A 19,432-nucleotide genomic window follows, 5' to 3' on the forward strand; every position below is an offset into this window, starting at 1 on the left:
CTTGCTCCTGTTTTTCCTAGCCGGCAAAGATTGCGAAAAAGAAGCACCAAAACAAGCGCTTCACGTACTGAAAATTGTTGAAGAGGAAGCTCTAGGGGACAAGAACTTCTTTGGTGGCAAACGCAATCCATTTGGTAGACAATTTGCCGTGTGAACCTCAGATTCACGTATATATATATATGTATACATATATAAAGAAACTACCACAAAAGGAATCTAAAGTAAAAGAGCTTGCTTGGACAAAATTTGTGTAAATTCTCCATTCCTTCGTCCAGTTTTTTTTGCCCTTATTTTGGGCCACAAATGGGCGCTTCCAACGCAAATCACACGGCTCCGACTCCTCTCTAAATTTACATATGAAGGAGAACTGCAGCCGGTAACCTATGCCCAACACCATACAGAGTTTCAAAGAAACCGTTACAGAATGAAAGTTTAGATGAACAATGGGTCTCACATTTACATACAATGTAAGACTCAGATTTCAAGCATGTGGTATTTACAGTGACTTTACACTTCTTTGTCTCCTGTCAGCTTTCCTGTTGGGGGCTCGTTTTCATCCACAACAGGATCCTCTGCCCAAACATCAAGGCGTCTCATCGAATGCCATCACCTGAAAAGCCAAACAAACCAGCTTGAACTTAAGCACCAGTCCAACATTAAAGCATCCCTACAAAATTCCGGTCCAAATCATCCACATTCTTTGCTATCTCAGGATAATGAACATTATTAAGAAGAAAAGAAAAGGGTTTTCTGAAAACGTATCTTTGAGTCCCTAAACTAAGTCAGAGCAAGAACCAAATTCTTCTTCTTGTCCATTGTTCTCAGACCCGTTCAGAAGAACACAACATATATTGTAGTCTAATTGGCTAACGTAAATCACACCTAACCCAACTGGTTAATAAAATCCGACAGCAACTACACAAATATATATCACGACACAATAATACTCGACTCAAGAAAGCTTAGTTATGCCTCAAAAAGACAATTCATAAATCAAAGAAAACCAGCTGATGAATAAAATTTTTAAGGAAAAATACATGAAAGCTGAAAAAATAGGGATCACAAAGCCAATTGGGAGCCGATATGCAGATATGAACGATGGAATGTTAGCTTAGCAAGCAGATTGACCAACTGCTCCAACTAGCATAAAATTCCAAAGTTGGCCTGCAGTTGATTTTGAGGAGCTTAATGTTTAAGAGTTGGACTAATTCTATAAAGCTTCTGAGTTTGAACTAGTATAGGATTCAACTTCGTTGTACTCAAGTATATGAAACAAATGATATCTTGCACATAGTTCATCTGTCGAAATGAGAAGGACCCATGCAAATATTTCCACCAGGAAGCTTGTTTCATCATTATATCTCTACCCAGGAAACCAACCGTGGTAAACATAACACAAAGTGAAAAAGGACCAAGACAACATCAAGCTATGCAGGTACATGGGGTGTGATCAAACAATTGGGTCGTGTTCCTTTTTAGGCGAGCATATTTATCAAACAGATAGAACTAAAGCTTGTGTCATGCACGAGAGACAGGGTCCGTCAACTAATTTAAAAATGAGTTTATGGAAAGGGCTGCTATAAATGATACTCAAGCATGATTCAAGTAATGCAAAGAGATGAGGATAGGCTGTAAAGGAAAAAGAAAATAACTATGAAACTAAAAGCATGCTCAAACTGTTGAGGCATGTATTCCTAATTAAGTGGAATCAAAGCATTTTAAATTAAATTTGATTTACCAGCTTAAAATCACTTTAAGAGAAAAACAGGTCCAATGGTCATTGGATAGTATCAACAAGTGCTGGCAGAACAAGTTGTAGACTTGTAGACAGAAATCACAAAGTGAACCGTATCATATCATCAATGCTGGGCCTGATCACTAGAAGTTATCTAAGCATAATGTCATTTAGTACCAAAGACTTGTTAATATATTTGTAAACTCATCATTCCTATATCTAAAGGCTTTCTGTATAAATCATAAGGGATCATTTAGCGTCAAATTAAAAGAAAACCAAAACAACATATTTCCTGAGATTGAAGCCCAGTCAACTCCAACGCTTGGTTTGTCAAATAATTTGTCACACTTTCCACAGCAAGTAGGCTTAACTATTCCTCTCCGGTAAAAGCTTAGTTGGTAAATGCATCCTCTCTATGATTCTTCCAATACCTTCACAAAAACTCAAAGCATGTACACTTAGTATTCCGGTAATATTCTAATGAAGTGATATTCTCGCTGCCAGAAATTTATGCAATGTTGCAAAAAGAAAATAAAGAATATGGCAAGACAGGATCAAGCATGCAAACAATATTATATCAAGATAAAAGCAGAAAGAAACAAGCTAAATGGCAATGTATTACCTTGCCACAAACTGGACAGTTATCACTTCTCTCCATCCACTCATATATACAACCAAGATGAAAGTGATGCGAGCATTTTGTAATGATCTTTGGGTTCTCTTTAGTATATTCTGCATATAAATGGTGCACCATGAGTACTTTAATCAACATCTATGAGATCATACTCTACGCTGCAATATTACAAAGCATAAAATACTGAAAAGACCAAGGCAAACAAGCAGAAAAACTCCACAAATTTATATCCCTCAAAATTTTACGAGACAAATAATAAATTAGACTAGTATTTTCTTCTGCATTGGACAAAACTTCAATTTAGTAGGTAGAACAGCCATCTAGTATCCTCTCCATCAAATTTCTTAACCAAATTTCAGCTGCACTTGTGAGAAACAGTGGCAAATGACTCTAGTCAAGATCTAAGGCAAGTAAAAGCATTAAAAACCCCAAAAAGTACCCACCTTTGGCCTCTCAATTAAGCAAATAAATTTTAGAATGGAGTCAGTACTGAGATCTGACAAGAATAAAACATGTATCGGAGATAATCCAGCTTAATCATCTGCTTTACAATAGCTAAAGGGGGGTTCAATGAGCAAAGAAGAAGATCCACACATATGGATTCTGATAACACTTTCCAAAGGAGAAAACATGTTTGCCACTTTAGTAATTTGAAGTGCAAGAACTGAAATCAATGCTAAAACAGGTGATTTACCTTCAAGACATGTTGGGCAGACATCTTCATCTTCAGAAGAAGAATAAATATGTGCAAATCCAGTAGTTGTTTTAGCTGCAGAAAGCTTCAACGAAGATCTGGAATTGTATTCTTTTGATTCTTCTACACCTGTACAATTATTCCATTTTCCTCCAGTACTTAATGGTTCAGAATCTTCATCAACCTCGCTTCTTCTCAGAGGCTCAGTTTCCTCGTGTGCATGGCTTGACCCCTTCTCCCTTCTTGAGACCAGTCCATCCCGTTGCAAACGGAAATATCTTGGATCAGCATCATAAGGCAATGGCCTCGGAGGAGAACGATACATGTCAGACAGAGAGTTATCAAGTGATGCTGTCGAGCTCAAGGATGCTGCTCCCTGAGTGGATGAAGGAACAGCATGCTGGTCTTCCCTGTGAAACAAGGATGTGTACTGCAAATACGAAAATTAGAAGTTCCCAAGTCAATTCCATCTGAAACATATTGACATCCAATTATACTGCAGCAGAGCAAATGAAATAGCAATCAATATGGAAGCTAGACACGGTCTGCATTTGGTCCATTGACAGTAAAGGTTTTCAAATTATGCACGGACACCTAGAGTAGTTGTTGGCTCCAATTGTTGGGAGGGAGAACTGAAGAACCAACTAACAAAAAGAAAATACTACTATTTAAATCTTCAGATTTAAAGTGCTAATATAAATTCTCCATTTTGTCTACTTCTTTCCTGTAAAGAGAGTGTATAAGTCAGCACTTCACCTGGCAAACAGAATGTTCACTAGCATCATTATTGCTTTCAAGTACTAATATGACTAGCAGCTAGAGCAGCAACTGCTAACATATCCTCTTTAGGCCAACCTTTCCAGCAAGCTTATTTGGTAATTTATGGTAATGAAAGTTCCGTTGTATTCTGTAACTAAAATATAGGACATAACGTAATTTTCTGTCATTTGTAGATAATGCATGCCAATCATCAAGGCTGGCATCCAAGTTGGTATTGCCAATCTAGTGTGACACCACGATGTAATAATACCTGCATGGGATCAGTCCACATATAGCATTGCTTCTAAATTATAAGCTTTAAGTTCAGTTATAAATCAAATTTAACTAGCACTTTGTAATACGATAAAGTAGACAAGCTATTAAGCGTTTGAAACAGTAATAAAGTTATTTATGATCACCAAGGTTTAATACCATGAGAAGTGAACTTAAGAAAATGATGATTTAAGGCGTACCATATGGAAAAAGTTCTGAAGGAAACATCGAAGGCAGATACAGTTCCTATAGACCGAGCTGTTTGGATTGGCAAAATCTTCACACTCATCTCGCAAGCAGCAGCACACAGAGCCCATGATACCAACTTTTCAACGCACTTCAAATGTTCAAGCCTTTTCTCCACAGTATCATCAACAAATTACAATTAAAGCATCCATCAAGATAATTGAAGGAAATGAGAGAGGACCCTTAGCTCGCAGAGGTTAAGTGGCTTTGCGAACCAGCACCCTCTCTCTCTCTCGCTCTCTGACACAATTGCAGGGACCTTTACAACTAGGGCCTTAAGACAGCCAGATAATGTAACTTTTCAACTGCGAAGGAAAGATAAAAGAAAAGCTATGAGTTCGCTAAAAATGCCATCTTTAAGCAAATTAGTTACTGAGAATGCCGAGGATAATCTAGAAAAAATTCCATTATGGTTTATGTAGCCACAAATGAGGAAGTTAAAGTGCACGGAACTACTACTCATCAGTCCACAGACTACCGAAACATTCAGATGTTGGTGGCCTTGAGTACTTCTAAAATTGTAAAAATTGAAAATTTTTCCCTTTTATTTCCCAAACAGGTGGGGTGCCAAAATGGTAAAGCTCTCATCTTTAAACCAATTGCGATGATCAATCAATTTAAAATCCTAAATAACCAGTTTTCTTTAAAATTACGCAGGCTATTTGATTTCACCCACATACCAAAAATGGAAGGGGGGGAATGGGGAGCCCGAATCAACAAATCAAGTTCAAGGTCCATATTATCGGCAAATACAAGACCTCACCCAGAATTACTAGCTCATCAATCAAATGGAGAACAACCCATTTCACATAATCAGGTTTGATGATTATAGAATAATTCCAAAATCAATTACAGACGCGAAATAGACATGATCATTGAAAAAATCATATAAAGAAAACCAAGGAAAGTAATTTTTTTTTTTTAAAAAAAAAGGAAAGAGAAAAAGGAAAAGGGGAAAGCACCTGGAGTTGAAAGAAGGATAGATGATTCGATTCTTGATGATGAGCTGAGACACTGAAGAAGCCTAGAAATCCGGGGTTAGATATTTCGAATCTTTTCGTTTGTGAATAAAAGTTAATCCGTAGTATAATCTAATCTTATTAAATGGTTTTACCAACTAGTATTAGTAGTAAAGAAAAACATAAAAACAATTACGTTTTGGGGGCGATAAAAAAGCTGTGTCGAGTCGAGTCCGTAAATAAAGCAGGTCTCCCTTGTCTGCAGTACTGGACCTGCCCGGTATGAAGGAGCCGGTGCTATCCTCCACTTCTAATAAATAAATGCCCAGAATATAATACCATGCCTTTTCACGTATGGTTAGGTGTTGATTAAAATAAAAAAAAGTAGCAGTCAATTCTGGTCAGTGGTTACAATTCCTTACTTTCCATTAAAATTCCATGTCTCGATGCTTTCCTTTTGTTTTTTTGATCTCTTTATGGAGCAATGCAAAAAGATGCATTTTCATTTAAGCTACATCCACCATAGGTATAAATTCCTTGTAACTGTTATTCTAGAATTTCGTCTTAAGCAGTGAATTTTTAGTGGTCAGATGGACTTGCTATATACACCTTCATCTTCTGTGCTTCCACCATCACTTTAACTCTGGCTAGACGGGACATCCCACCAACACCAGTTATACCCAATTTTTTAGTATTCTCAAATGCACCTCCAATCTTGGTGAAACTTTTCTTTAGAACGGAAGGCTTCATTATTTGCAACCGGAAAAGTAGACAAGAAATGAAAATAAGGGTTCCCCTGTTTATTTTATTTTACTGCTAATACTAGTTGCATAATTTCATGAAACTAAAAAGGTACACTTAGGTTGTGTTTGGATTGTATTTTTCATGAAAAAATTACTGTAGCGATTTGATGTATGTGAGAAAAAAAGGTAATAGAAAAATGTGATTACAAAAAACGACGTAATTTTTCGACGGAAAACAGCAATCCAAACAAGCCCTTAATTGTCATTGTTCGACTCGTATAATTTTCTTTTTCAAGATGAATAAATTAAACCAAAGTTCATAATTCACATCCAAATTTTTTTTAATGAATATCTTTGTACAATGAATAGGGTTGAAAGATGACGAGGAGATACTTTAGTTTAGTTTATGGGATGAGAGATTAAATTAATAGGCGTTGACACATTTAGAATCGAATTATGATGATTATAAGAATAAGGGACCAAAATAATTAGTATTTTTTAGTTCTCCAATTGATCATACAGAGATCGGGGATTAAATCGTAGATGACGAAACACAAAGCATCAAATTGCCACAAATTTAAAATTAAGGGACTAAAATGGTCATTTTATTTTTAAAATCCAACAGTCATTCTGAATAGAGAAATATAGAGAAAAAAAAAAAAAAAGAGGCTCGAAGCATTCCGAGATTGGGTATTCATTTTTAATGTTTTACTAATAATTACTACTTCGGTAGTTTGGTACGCATTCTGTTCAGCTTCAGCCTAGCCTTGCCGTCCAAACAACGGCGGGACCTTTTTAATTTTAAACATTTCCAGGCTTTTTCCGATCCCAACCCTTCCAGTCTTCCAGTCCGGTCTGTACATAATCAGATACATAGTTTTACTGTATTCTATACGTCCGGATCTCTCCACCAGTGGGTTTGTAGAGTAGCTTAGCTGTAGTAGTAGACTGTAAAATCATCCAACGTTCGCCGGCCGAATGCAAAAATTCCTCCATTAATTTGGCACTTGGCAGATCTGCTTGCCCCTATCTTCCCCTTTCCATTCCAACCTCCTTCCTCAAAATCCCTTTTCCTTTGCTTTTTTTTTTTTTTTTTCTGGTTCCATTTCTGGGAATATGATTTGAGCTGCATTTTTTACTTGAAGAAAGGTTCCTCTCGTTAAAAGTTAATTGAAATTTCGGAAACCCTAGAATTTTTGAAAATGCAGGCCTCAACCAGCTCCGCGGCTCAGCCGGAGGCAATTCTCGATTGGCTTCAGAAGGAAATGGGTTACCGACCTCTCGGCCCCTATAGTTCCTCCGCCAAACCCGCCTCCTCTACTCCCACCCCCGATTCGCTCCGTAAGATTTGCAGGGGTAATATGATACCCGTTTGGAATTTCCTACTCAAGAGGGTGAAATCCGAGAAAACCGTTGATAACATTCGTCGAAATATTCTTGTTCACGGTGGTACCGCCAGCAGTGCCGGCGAGAATGATGCTGTCGCCGGAAGTGGTGATTTGGGGAGGAGCAGTAGGGGGACAACGAGGAGGAGAAAGGACAAAGTGGGGATGCCGGCCGGCAAGGACAGTTCCATTTTGGGATTGGAGAAGGAGAGTAGCAGAGACGTCGCTTTACAGGAGAGGGAATTGGCCGAAAAGGAGGTGGAAAGGCTGAGGCAGATTGTGAGGCGGCAGCGCAAGGAGTTGAAAGCCAGGATGCTGGAGGTTTCCAGAGAGGAGGTTGAACGGAAGCGCATGTTGGAGGAGAGGGCTAATTACAGGTTTTTTCTTGATCCCATTGACGCTATATTGCTTGCAGATTGCCATATTGGTCTTTGACGATGTTGGAGAATATCTTCCTCTCCCTAATGATTAGTGCATTTACTGTACTTGGTGTAGGCACAAACAAGTAATGTTGGAGGCTTATGATCAGCAATGTGATGAAGCAACCAAAATTTTTGCGGAATACCACAAGCGACTGCGGTACTATGTTAACCAAGCAAGGGATGTGCAGAGGTCAAGTGTCGACTCTGTTGAAGTAGTGACCAGTTTCCAATCAAAGTCTGAGAAAGATGCTGATTACTCAAATGTTAGAGGCTCTAAATCTGTGGACGACGTCATTCTTATCGAGACAACCTGGGAAAGAAATATACGGAAGGCATGTGAATCTCTTGCTAAGCAGGTTGCTGAAAGGATTAGCAACTCTTTTCCCGCTTATGAAGGAAGTGGTATCCATTTAAACCCTCAGTTTGAAGCTGCTAAGTTATGCATTGACGTTGATGGTGAGGTAGCTGATGAGGTCAGAGTTGTAATTGTGAATTGCCTAAAAAATCCTCCTCAGTTGCTCCAGGCAATCACTACGTACACTCAGAGGTTGAAGTCTATCATTAGTAGAGAAATAGAAAAGATTGATGTTAGAGCTGATGCAGAATCATTAAGGTAGCTCTATCATTTTTACTTTCCTTTTCCTGCTGCTTTCTAGATGTATAACCCTTAATTCCTCATATTGTTGCTTGGTAATGATGTAAGCTGAGTCTGGGGTATGTGTATAATAGTTTTACGTATGAATTATCTCTTAGCTGATTTCTGCTTTTATCTATAACTGCTCTGAACGTATTTTCCATTCCCGCTAGGTATAAATATGAGAATGACAGAGTAATGGAAACTTCTTCTGATGTAAACTCACCGTTCCAGTGTCAGTTTTATGGCAATGGGAAGTTGGGGGTTGATGCGCCCTCGAGGGGTTCTCAAAATCAACTTCTTGAGAGACAGGTATTCCCTCACTGTTGAAAATTTCATTTCATCTTAAAATAATTTTCTTTTTGTTATAACACTGATGTCCATCCTTTCTCTTGAAGTTGATTTTGGTGGTTTGCCAACTTGGTATCATTTAAATGTTTATTTATCTGAAGCATTGTGATTGAACATTCTTCTTTTCTCACTGTATTGCGGCTCTTATGGATCATGACTTCTTTTTATGTTGATCAAGATGTCCACTGTTTCCATAGATAGTTGTTCAAATCTTTCTTACATTGTCTACTTTCTACAGAAAGCACATGTCCAGCAATTTGTGGCCACTGAAGATGCACTGAACAAAGCCTCTGAAGCTAGAAACATGAGCCAACAACTTTTAAAACGTCTGCATGGAACTGTTGATGCAGTTTCTTCACATTCACTCACCATTGGTGCAACTTCACAAAATATGAGCAGCCTAAGGCAACTTGAGGTAGAATGCTGCTGTATAGCTTTATCTAAAAGTTCATGAGCTATGCGTGATCTTTTAAAACATTTCTTGGATACCACCTTAACACAGTGATGGTGTGCAAATGAAACTGAAGCTGTAAATTTGGTTTTATGATTTAGCATTTTAGCAGAGTGTGACAGACCACTAGCATTTCCTCACAATCACCTTTTTTGTTTTTTTTCCCTTTCCTTCTTTTGGGTATCTAGTGATTAACAGATTGTCTAGTTGGGCTGCTTGCACTTTGGTTCTATTTACTTTTTTAAATATATTTTGGTTGACATTATCTGCGACAAGCAGTAATTTCAGTTTGTTGCTAATTTGTGCATGCTTCTCAGCTTTTCTCCTTTTTGTCCACAGCTGGAAGTTTGGGCTAAGGAAAGAGAAGCTGCTGGATCAAGGGCTAGCCTCAATACATTGATGTCCGAAGTACAGCGTCTGAATAAATTATGTGCAGAGAGGAAAGAAGCTGAAGATTCTTTGAGAAAGAAGTGGAAAAAAATTGAAGAATTTGATGCCCGCAGATCTGAACTTGAATCCATATACACTGCATTACTTAAGGCAAACATGGTAGGCTTACTGTGCTCTCTCTCTCTCTCTCTCTCTCTACATTGATTAAGAGAACCTGATGGCATTAATTATATAGAGGCATGACAATTTCTGGCTCTGCATCCATTGTCTAGATGTAGATCAACTTTTACAATTTTACACTGTAAAAGAAATTATGGGCTTGTTCTGAATTGGTTCTGTTTGTTCTGAAAAGGAGAATCAGAATCCAAAAATACCCTTATGCTGATTCTGATTTTCAGCTTTGTTGCTCCAAAAAAGATAAAAGCAGATTTTGAAAAGCACTTGAGAACAGAAAAAAGTAGCTTTTTATAATCAGAAGCTAAAATTGGGTGTTGATGATCAATATAGGATAAGCCCTATATCTTGTCTATGCCATTACAGTCCAATTTGTATTCCGTAAAATTGAAGATGCGAATATCCTGACAAATAATTGAACAACACCTGGCAATATAGGTTTAGCTCTTGTTGGCAGTGACGTATTCATGCACATGATTTGGCCAGAGGGGCTTTCCCCTGGTATTGCTGAAATTAGGATACCTAATATTCTAATAGCTTTTGTAGTTGATGTTCTTCAGACACTGCAGTCACCCATTACATTTGCAGTAAAGTGATTTTAGTTTCACTCACTGCAAGATATCTTATTTTTACATGATTTGTTTTTTAACATTCTAGGATGCTGCTGCTTTCTGGGGTCAGCAACCATTAGCTGCACGGGAATATGCATCAAGCACCATAATCCCTGCATGTAATGTAGTCTTGGACATATCAAACAATGCAAAAGATCTCATTGAGAGTGAAGTTTCAGCATTTTATCGAACTCCTGATAACAGCCTTTACATGCTTCCATCTACCCAGCAGGTATGGAATTTGAATAACTAGTATTCCTTTTTTTAGTTGAAATTGAATGACTAGTATTCCTTTTTTTGGTTGAAATTGAATAACTAGTAATTGCATGAAGAAAAGTTCCATCTTCTTGATGCCTCTTGTAAAACCATTTTTAGTAATTATTTTTGGCAGTTGCAAAAATATATTACTATTTTGCTTTTCGTAGTTGCATCGTCTATTTTTAACTTGTCCCTTTTTCTTTCTGAGAAGGCACTCTTGGAGTCGATGTCTGCTAATGGATTAACTGGACCTGAAGCAGTTGCTGCTGCTGAAAAGAACGCTGCTCTTTTGACAGCCAGAGCTGGTGCAAGAGATCCATCAGCAATTCCATCCATATGCCGCATTTCTGCCGCCCTACAGTATCCTGCTGGTGAAATTTTTCATTCCTTAGATAAATGCGTTTCAATGTGTCATTGCCACGTTTTATATCCTTGCTGGATTTTGACCACTAATCAGCATCTTTTTGTATGCCATTTCTTCACTGTTTAACAAGCGTCTTGTCAAGATGCTAGTATTAGGAGAACCTATTGCAAAATTGATATATTTTGCCTCCTGTAGTCCACAATTATATGGCTTAAGGCTTTTGTGCTAAGTTTGTGAAGTTGAACTATGGATGGATATCAAAGGTCTGAAATAAATTGTCCTCCTATGGTCGTAGTCCAGGATTAGGAATCCAGTGACTGAATTATTTCTTACTATGAATAGTCTAAGAGTTAAATTTCTGATTTTTCTGAGTCTGTAAGTGTTATATGTGATGGGAAAGGTGTGAATTGATAAATAGGGAGGATTTTTTTTTTGTCAAATAAATAGGGAAGATTAATTATGAAGTTTCTGTCTCGCTTCAATGAGGTTAACTTTTCTATGTTCATAAGGTATGTTTTATGGCAGAAAACTGTTCATTCTTTACCTGAAATTTTGTGTAAATGCTGAGATATTGTGTTTCTGAAGGGGCTCAGTTGTTAATAATGATTATATTCATCAGACTTGACGTAGTTTGTGGCCGGCTGCTGGTGGAATTACAAGGAAGCACTTTTTTGACTCACTCCTTTTTTTTTCACTTTTATCATTCTTGTAGTGAATTTAGTCCTATTTTGCTGAAAATTCCCTGCATGCAACAAAAATCTGAATTTATAATCTTTGCAAATTTCATGAAAATAATATATTCTGCTGAAGGAGTGCTTGATAAATAAGAATCTTTTCAGTATTTAAGGTCTTGTTCGTTGATATATGTCCAAGTTGGTTTATCATTCTAGGTCACTCATGGAATTTACTTTAGTGCTGATTGTTTGATCAGAATTTGCACAGATTGGTAATTTTAGTTCTGTTAGTGCTGCATGCAGACTGACTCAGACTTTACTGTTAGGTTTGGAAGGTCCAGATGCAAGCTTAGCTTCAATTTTGGAATCTATGGAGTTTTGCTTGAAGCTCCGGGGCTCTGAGGCTAGTGTATTGGAAGAGTTAGCAAATGCCATCAATTTGGTTCATAAAAGAAGGGATCTTGTTGAGAGTGGTCATGCGTTGTTACATCATGCCCACCGGGTACAACAAGAATATGAAAGGTAGAGCTAGTTCTAATTGTTTCTAGATGTTATGGAATGCCAATTTTCAGTTGGTAATATATCCATGATTATTAGTTCTAGACATTAAATGGAATTTAGTTCCTCCAGAATCTTCATGAACTATTTTGCTCAATTATTCTGTAAGATATTGGTTTGTAACATTTTTCCCCTTATCTTTTAAACAAGCATGGTGTGCATTGCAAACAATGCACTAAGTGCCATGCAAGGAGTGTATGGAAAGCCATTTTGTGCTTTATTATCCTCTTATGCATCCTGGAGACGGACAATATTTAAGTGCACATGTTGGCTTCCAAAGTGCTTACATTAAAGAAAAGACAAGCACTTTGCCATAAAATCTTTTGTTGCATGTCTCTTCTTGCTGAACTTGGCACTAACATGGCTCTGATGGTTTTCTTATTCTTTTGAAGGACAACGAATTACTGTTTAAATTTGGCTTCTGAACAAGAGAAAACAATTACAGAGAAGTGGTTACCTGAACTAAGGAATGCAGTTTTAAATGCTCAAAAGTGCCTTGACGATTGCACATATGTCAGGGGCTTGGTGAGTTTTTTGCTCCTCTTGAATCATTTTCTTTTTTTTGGATATCTCTAATTGTAATATATTACTTGCAGGTGTTAAGTAGAACTTGGCTCTAACCTTTCGTTTAAGTACTTTAAGCAATGAACTATTTATTCCATGAGTTGAATTGTGCTGTTGCTAGATAGATGAATCACGTAGTTGTAATTGTCATTGTTGAGCCCATGTCTGTTCCCGCCCTCCCCTCATTTCCTGGTTCTGTTTTGATTCAAAGACATTCTTGTTCACCATTGATCTGGTCTTCTACAAAATTCCAGTTGTTTTATCTTATCAAGTAGCTTATTGTTGTACTTCCTGCAGCTTGATGAATGGTGGGAGCAACCGGCTTCAACTGTTGTTGACTGGGTTACGGTTGATGGCCAAAATGTTGATGTTTGGCATAAGCATGTCAAGCAGCTTCTAGCATTTTATGACAAGGTTTATGAATAAATCTTTTGTATGGTCAGCATCTCTCAGATTTTCGTGCAAACTTGGATAACATTAAATTAACACCTCCTTGATGCTGTTTAAGAAGTCCTTGTAGACCTGGAAAACAGAGGATGGCAGCAACTGTAAGAGCAAAATCCTTTTATGGTTGGCAAGAGAGGGAAATGACACAGGGTAAACTGGAACAGCCAAAACCTAAGGCTGAGAAGCAGTTGGATTATGGGACATTATTGTTTTCAGATTTGTTATAATTCATTTCCCTTGCTGCCCTGTATAGATGATTCTTCCTCTGGAAGGCTCTTTTGTATATTAGGCCTGGCAGTTCTTCTGGTTTCTCCCCTAGGCAACATTCTAATTTGTTGCGGCTTGATATCGCAAGTCAGTGTGCTTTAAAGCCTAACTATAAAGAGTTATCGTTGATTTCTGATTCATTTGCTAATTGCTCCAATGTCAATTTCTTGAGCGTGGATGTGCTCCAATGTAATTCTTCTTTGACGTTTTGGAACTTCTCGCAGTGCTATATTTTAAGCTTTTGCCATGCACCCATGCAGAGAAGTTTGTACGTGTCTCGTGTTATGACTTTTAACCGCCTCTCGTCTTTTGTCTATGTACGGTTACAGCAAAATGAAGAGGCGGCGCGCAATAACACATGGTATTTTATTGAAGAAAATTAATCGTCCAACCACAGATCAGGCCTGTGCAGCCCACAACTGCCTGCAATCCAAAAGTCTTTTTCAAAATAAAAATTGTTGTAAAGGCTCTTTAGTTATCTATCTGATTGAGTCAAAAAAATTTCACTGTCCGGGGGCCCTTAGATCGATGCCACATCCAGCATACAGTATGGATTGTGCCATCGTTTAGATGCGTTCATCGCTTCATCCTTGGCGCTATACTTTTTCAATAGTAAAACGTACGGTAAAGATTAAAAGTTAAAATCTTTATTTAACCCGCTGGCTCATCAAGACGAGAAAGATCAACAGATCATCAACAGTCCCATGTAAATTTTTCATTGCATGTGTATCGGTAAATAACAGCTTGAATTTTCAAGTCGGGGATTAGGTTTTTGCATATCATGTGCACGACGACGTATGGACCTTTAAAATCAACCGTTTTGGTCCAGACGGCACTAGAAGACAACTAACAGTCACAGGAAGTTTGAGTCCGGAATTCGATGGAGCTTTCCACAGCTTCTGAGTACAGGAATTCGATGGTGTTTTTTCTTTTTTGGTATGAACCACATATATTTGCATTAGTTTTACGATCCGAGACTAATTCTGTTGGAATCGAGTCGACTCGCTCGTGGGAGATACTCTCCCAATATTGTCTTTTTTATTTTTAGAAGATTCGAATTCGAGACCTTATGATTAACGAATTAATCTTGTTGAAATTGAGTTGGACTTCTTGTTAGAAAAAAAAAACTCATTCTTTTCATTTTCATGAGTTTCAAACTCAGAGACTTTATGATTAAGAAATGCAAGTCCCTTTCACTTGCACCAACATCTGTCGGGATTCGACGGGTGCTTTCCAATGACCTGTGGGAGGAATTCGATGGTGCTTTCCAATGCTCTATGGGAGGTTGCAAGTGGAACTAATCTCAAAAGTTTCAATTTGGTGCTTATTTGATGCAAAGGGGAGAAGCTTCCCAAAATGCAAATGATTTATGCTTGCTCGTGTCTTGGTAAAAGTTCTGTGGTAGCTTTGGCTTTGGCTCGGTCTGGAAATTAGAAGGGTTTAACTCTGGAAACCGTCATTGGAATTTCAATTTTAAGGACCAAAACAAAGAAATGAAAAGCTCATATTAACGGATATAACCATGGTTAAATGTTTATTGGAAGAGAAAGAATTTTGAATTAAAAAAATTCGCCATAATGATGTGGACCAATGGATCTACTAGATATAGATGGAATTCACCCAAATTTTTACTAGAAAAGAATTATACCAAGCATTATCAACCAATTTTGTAATAAAGGACGAACTTTCTAATATCGGCTGGTAGCCTATTATATAATCACGTCTTTTTTTTAGAATAATTATTATAATATATATTTTTTTGTGATATGATATATGTGAAATAAAAATTATAATTTGGCATATAAAAACGTGTTTATAATGCAAATAAAATAATATGTGAAATAATTACTTACAAAAAGAAAAAAATAAAATAATTGTTGTATCTTCAAATAAAAACAATAAAGAAAAAGGAAAAGAAAGCGATATTTGACTCTCCCGGCTGTCATCCAACTCCAAAAGAGCTTACAAACAACTCCCGTGAAGATGATGGTGACCGTCACCCCAACTGTTTAACACCCACCCGTGACTGGGAGTCCAGCGCCAGGAATGCCAGTATGCCACAAAAGGTGTAAATCCCTCCATGACCAAAAACCATCAACTCCAGAGTCCAGCCTTTAGAAGTTCTCTCACCGTCATCACTTTCTACTGACGTACAACGTTCGAATCATATCTCGGCCTGGCCAATGACACAAAGCCAGAAATATGTGCTATTCCACAGCACCTGCTGGCTAGGATAAAGACTGACATCATTGCAGGACTATCAGCTGCAGAAGAATGTATTCTAGCTACCTGAGTCACTAATGCTGCTAGCTTTTTTGTCGAATTTTAATTGTCATTCGCGTAATATCAAAAAACTGTGTATACAAAATAAATTCGTCTCCTCCATTTTGTGTCTGTACAACTTGCATCTAATTAAGGAATGTGTTTTAATTGGACTTTCTTGAGAGAATGGTGAAGTCTTTTTTTTTTTGTTGAAACAGGTTCGCCAGCAGGAAAAGGTGCACAAGAAGAATGCTATCATTCATGGTCTAAATTGCTCCATTCCATGACATTCTTACCTGCTCAAAGTTTTGCGACCAAAACGTCCAAAATCTTTCACATGAATGTACTAATTATATCAAACCATATCTTCAACAGTGAAGGAATGTGTTGCCGCCTTTATAACTCGGAAAAACATGCCCGTTCATTTGTGGTTGCTAACTTGGTAGTTGCTAGGTGTGGACAGAGGAGCCATGCACGCAGCACCTCTTCCCATATGGTTGTTGTTAGACTGGGTACGTGATAAAAGAGTCCATGAATTTCGTGGCTGCTATTAGACTCTCGTGAACCAACTGGGTCCTAACTGTTCCCCTGTGGCCATTCCTAATCATCAAGAACTCTATAAAATTAGTCAAGTTAAAAAGCCAACACTGCATATCTGGACAATGACTTTCTTTCTTGCTTTCTGTGCCTGCTGAGTCCCGAAGCTTCTTCTTTGTAAGAGTACAATGGTATGTATTCGGAAAACCAGTTGCTGATTGAAGAAGGTGGTTCACAGGTTTCAACATGATGGCATAAATATGCGTGTTGGTTTTCAATTAGTACTATAAAAGTTAAAGGTAGGGCACAGTTTCTCATTTCAGACAAATATAAGAATACAAGGTGTAGCACTCGGATTAGGCTGAACTTCATAAAGGAAGAGCCTGAGCCCTTCTATACAAACCTATCTGATCAGCCCTGTTGCTCAGAAACACTAGAAATTCTGAAGGATGTTGTTAGGTCGTCGGAGGTTATCGCTGGTGTGTAGATTAATCTTTTTCATCAGTTTTGTATCGTCGGAGGCTAGAACCCCAGAGAAGCTTCCATCTGCAGTGGTTGTTGGCGCCGTCTATTGTGACACATGCTTCCAGCAAGGTTTCTCAAAGGATAGCCACTTCATTTCAGGTTTCTTTTTCGACTTCTTGAACTCTAAGTTCTTATTTATTATTGAACTGCTGATGATATTGTCAAAATTTTGCTCAGGTGCATCTGTTGCAGTCGAATGTGGAGATGAGAATTCAAAACCAAGTTTTCGTGAAGTAGCAAAGACTAACGAGCATGGAGAATTTAAAGTACATCTGCCTTTGTCGGTGAGCAAACATGTCAAGAAAATCAAAGGATGCTCTGTCAAGCTGATAAGTAGCAGTGAACCTTACTGTGCTGTGGCCTCAACTGCAACTTCATCTTCAGTCCACCTCAAGTCAAGAAAGGACGGGACACACATTTTCTCAGCCGGGTTTTTCTCATTCAAGCCTCTTAATCAGCCAGCACTATGTGTTCAAAAACCAATCATTAGCAGATCAAATGAGCTGCCAAATACTGCAAAGTTGACATCAATCTCAGACCCCGATGATCCAAACTTTTCTCCCCCAATTCAAGATCCACCCACATCAGATCCACTTCCGGTAGTTGGGAATTATGTTCCACCTCTTCCACAGCTACCCAACGTGCCATCTTTGCCTACACTTCCTCCTCTGCCGCCTCTTCCCGGACTACCAAATACCCCAGTGCCAGCTGGAAAGTCGTCAATATCCAATAACTCTCCAGTAACATCTGAATCCTCATACGAAAAGGTTGCTCAACCGAGTATTTTCAACCCAATACCATTACCGCCAAACCCCTTGCTCCCACCACCTTCCTTGTTTCCTCCAATTCCGAATCCATTTCAGCCTCCACCTTCAATACTTCCTCCGGTCATTCCATCACCTCCACCTTCAATTTTCCCCCCAATATTTCCTTCACCTCCACCGTCCATATTCCCTCCCATTTTTCCTTCCCCTCCTACACCTCCACCTTCCATATTCCCTCCCATTTTTCCTTCCCCTCCTGCACCTCCACGTTCACTATTTCCGCCGCTTGTTCCTTTGCCAGGTTCAACTCCCTCTCCTCCACCACCGTCACCACCATCCTTTCCTCTCCCTCCATTTCCATTCCAACCAGTTCCTGGCCTCCCTGGACCTGGAGTGCCTCCTGCAGTCCCTTCATCTTCTGATTCAGAGAAAAGCTCTCCTTAATTAATCTAAATGTACCAGAAATTTTACATCCTCTTTTTTTTTTTTTTGGGTTCTTATATATTTACTTGTTTTCTTTCCCTTTTGCAACGTTAAAATGATGTTCTGATAATCCTAGTTGGGCAGATGTATAAAGCCATCAGTTTCTATATGAACTCTGACTACTGTAACTAAAATAAAGGTATACGATTTTAGATAACTGGGGGGGAGGTGATTTTATCTTGGTTCCTGGCTGCTGAACTCAAGATGATTTCTGTTTGCACTAGAATATCGCACACGTATGTATTTTCCCATTTTAGTTTGCATCGTGCAGAATGTCTAGGCGAATTATACTAGCTGATTAACGTACCAAACATTGGCCCTGTGAATTTTAATGTCTAAGACTGAAATTCCAAAACTTTCTGCGTGAAATCATGTTCAAAATGGTATCGAGCTTGCTATAATCACTTGGCAGAAAACTGATGCCAGGGGCAATGCTGTTGAAATACTCCCTGCGTTTCTTTGTACACAAAATTTATGTGGGACGGAGAGAAGATTATAGTAGTATAATCCACAAACTCCATCCTAAGTTGTCACAAAAGTACTTGAATGTAATCGAGCATGAATGACATACATCTTACCGAAGACAAGCACTGATATGATATGGTGATTCTGGAACCTGTGGTAAATTCTTGAGCTATAGGCATCAATTTGATAATATTGACAACTTGCTGCACATATCAGATTTTCCAGGCTTCTCTTTGCTGGTGAAAAACATTCTCTGCGTGTTACTCGCATAGGAAATGAACAGGAGCTGATGAAAGAACAATAAAAATAAAATCAAACAAAGAAATGTTTTCATTCATCGTTACAATTTGATATCATTTTATCTTCTATTGCGAGCATTTTTAGTTGAGATGACATTTTATTATATCTCCTAGAAGACTTTAGTCTTCTCATCATGAAATACTTACATATTAAATGAAAACTCGATCTTTTTATTTATTTTATTTTTTTACTTCAATCACTAAAACTTAAACATTAAAAAAAGTGGATCAAAATCCAATGAGCATAATGAGCTTGAGTTAATTAACTTTGCATGTAGGTTCTATTATTCACATTTTTTTTTTACAATGTAATTTGCCACGTGACAAAAAGATTCATAGTTTACTTGACAGAAGGTTACAATAGTTAAATTAGTAGGTTTCTAAATCGAAATTGGACATTACACGCGCACATGCTATCATCCATATTTCCATAAAGTGGAAAAAAAAGAGAGAGAATAGAATGGGAGGCGGGAGGAAAAAATTTTGAAAATTCTCTTGTTTGGA

General features: G+C 38.0%; 3 protein-coding genes across 3 annotated transcripts; 2 read left to right on the forward strand and 1 right to left on the reverse strand.

The window, feature by feature from the left end:
* Nucleotides 1-217: 217 nt before the first annotated feature.
* LOC113751032 (E3 ubiquitin-protein ligase At3g02290-like) lies at nt 218-5,576 on the reverse strand. Its single transcript, XM_027294875.1, has 6 exons — nt 5,497-5,576; nt 5,304-5,355; nt 4,296-4,646; nt 3,064-3,493; nt 2,358-2,467; nt 218-610 (listed from the first exon to the last, which is right to left on the reverse strand). Exons 3-6 carry the CDS (start codon nt 4,410-4,412, stop codon nt 584-586), a joined length of 684 nt encoding a protein of 227 aa, XP_027150676.1. The 5' UTR covers nt 4,413-4,646; nt 5,304-5,355; nt 5,497-5,576; the 3' UTR covers nt 218-583.
* A 1,265-nt stretch (nt 5,577-6,841) lies between these two features.
* LOC113753770 (AUGMIN subunit 5) lies at nt 6,842-13,809 on the forward strand. The gene is made up of 10 exons (XM_027298010.1): nt 6,842-7,805; nt 7,924-8,463; nt 8,658-8,796; nt 9,074-9,250; nt 9,626-9,835; nt 10,508-10,693; nt 10,931-11,090; nt 12,084-12,279; nt 12,708-12,840; nt 13,177-13,809. The coding sequence occupies exons 1-10, from the start codon at nt 7,246-7,248 to the stop codon at nt 13,303-13,305; spliced, it is 2,430 nt and encodes an 809-aa protein (XP_027153811.1). The 5' UTR covers nt 6,842-7,245; the 3' UTR covers nt 13,306-13,809.
* Nucleotides 13,810-16,493: 2,684 nt separating this feature from the next.
* Nucleotides 16,494-18,397, forward strand: LOC113751507 (vegetative cell wall protein gp1). Its single transcript, XM_027295537.1, has 2 exons — nt 16,494-17,016; nt 17,095-18,397. The coding sequence occupies exons 1-2, from the start codon at nt 16,842-16,844 to the stop codon at nt 18,123-18,125; spliced, it is 1,206 nt and encodes a 401-aa protein (XP_027151338.1). The 5' UTR covers nt 16,494-16,841; the 3' UTR covers nt 18,126-18,397.
* The last annotated feature ends 1,035 nt before the right edge of the window (nt 18,398-19,432 follow it).

Source organism: Coffea eugenioides, chromosome 11 (assembly GCF_003713205.1).
Source record: "Coffea eugenioides isolate CCC68of chromosome 11, Ceug_1.0, whole genome shotgun sequence".
NCBI classification, from domain to species: domain Eukaryota; kingdom Viridiplantae; phylum Streptophyta; class Magnoliopsida; order Gentianales; family Rubiaceae; genus Coffea; species Coffea eugenioides.

Excerpts from the sequence above, each read along its gene's own strand:
- LOC113751032 (XM_027294875.1), bottom strand. The coding sequence starts at position 4,412 with ATGGGCTCTGTGTGCTGCTGCTTGCGAGATGAGTGTGAAGATTTTGCC. Across the intron at positions 3,494-4,295 it reads TTCAGAACTTTTTCCATATG|TACACATCCTTGTTTCACAG; the intron begins GTACGCCTTAAA and ends TCGTATTTGCAG. Across the intron at positions 611-2,357 it reads ACTGTCCAGTTTGTGGCAAG|GTGATGGCATTCGATGAGAC; the intron begins GTAATACATTGC and ends TTGGCTTTTCAG.
- LOC113753770 (XM_027298010.1), top strand. The coding sequence starts at position 7,246 with ATGCAGGCCTCAACCAGCTCCGCGGCTCAGCCGGAGGCAATTCTCGAT. Across the intron at positions 8,464-8,657 it reads GCTGATGCAGAATCATTAAG|GTATAAATATGAGAATGACA; the intron begins GTAGCTCTATCA and ends CATTCCCGCTAG. Across the intron at positions 12,280-12,707 it reads GTACAACAAGAATATGAAAG|GACAACGAATTACTGTTTAA; the intron begins GTAGAGCTAGTT and ends ATTCTTTTGAAG.
- LOC113751507 (XM_027295537.1), top strand. The coding sequence starts at position 16,842 with ATGTTGTTAGGTCGTCGGAGGTTATCGCTGGTGTGTAGATTAATCTTT. Across the intron at positions 17,017-17,094 it reads GGATAGCCACTTCATTTCAG|GTGCATCTGTTGCAGTCGAA; the intron begins GTTTCTTTTTCG and ends AATTTTGCTCAG.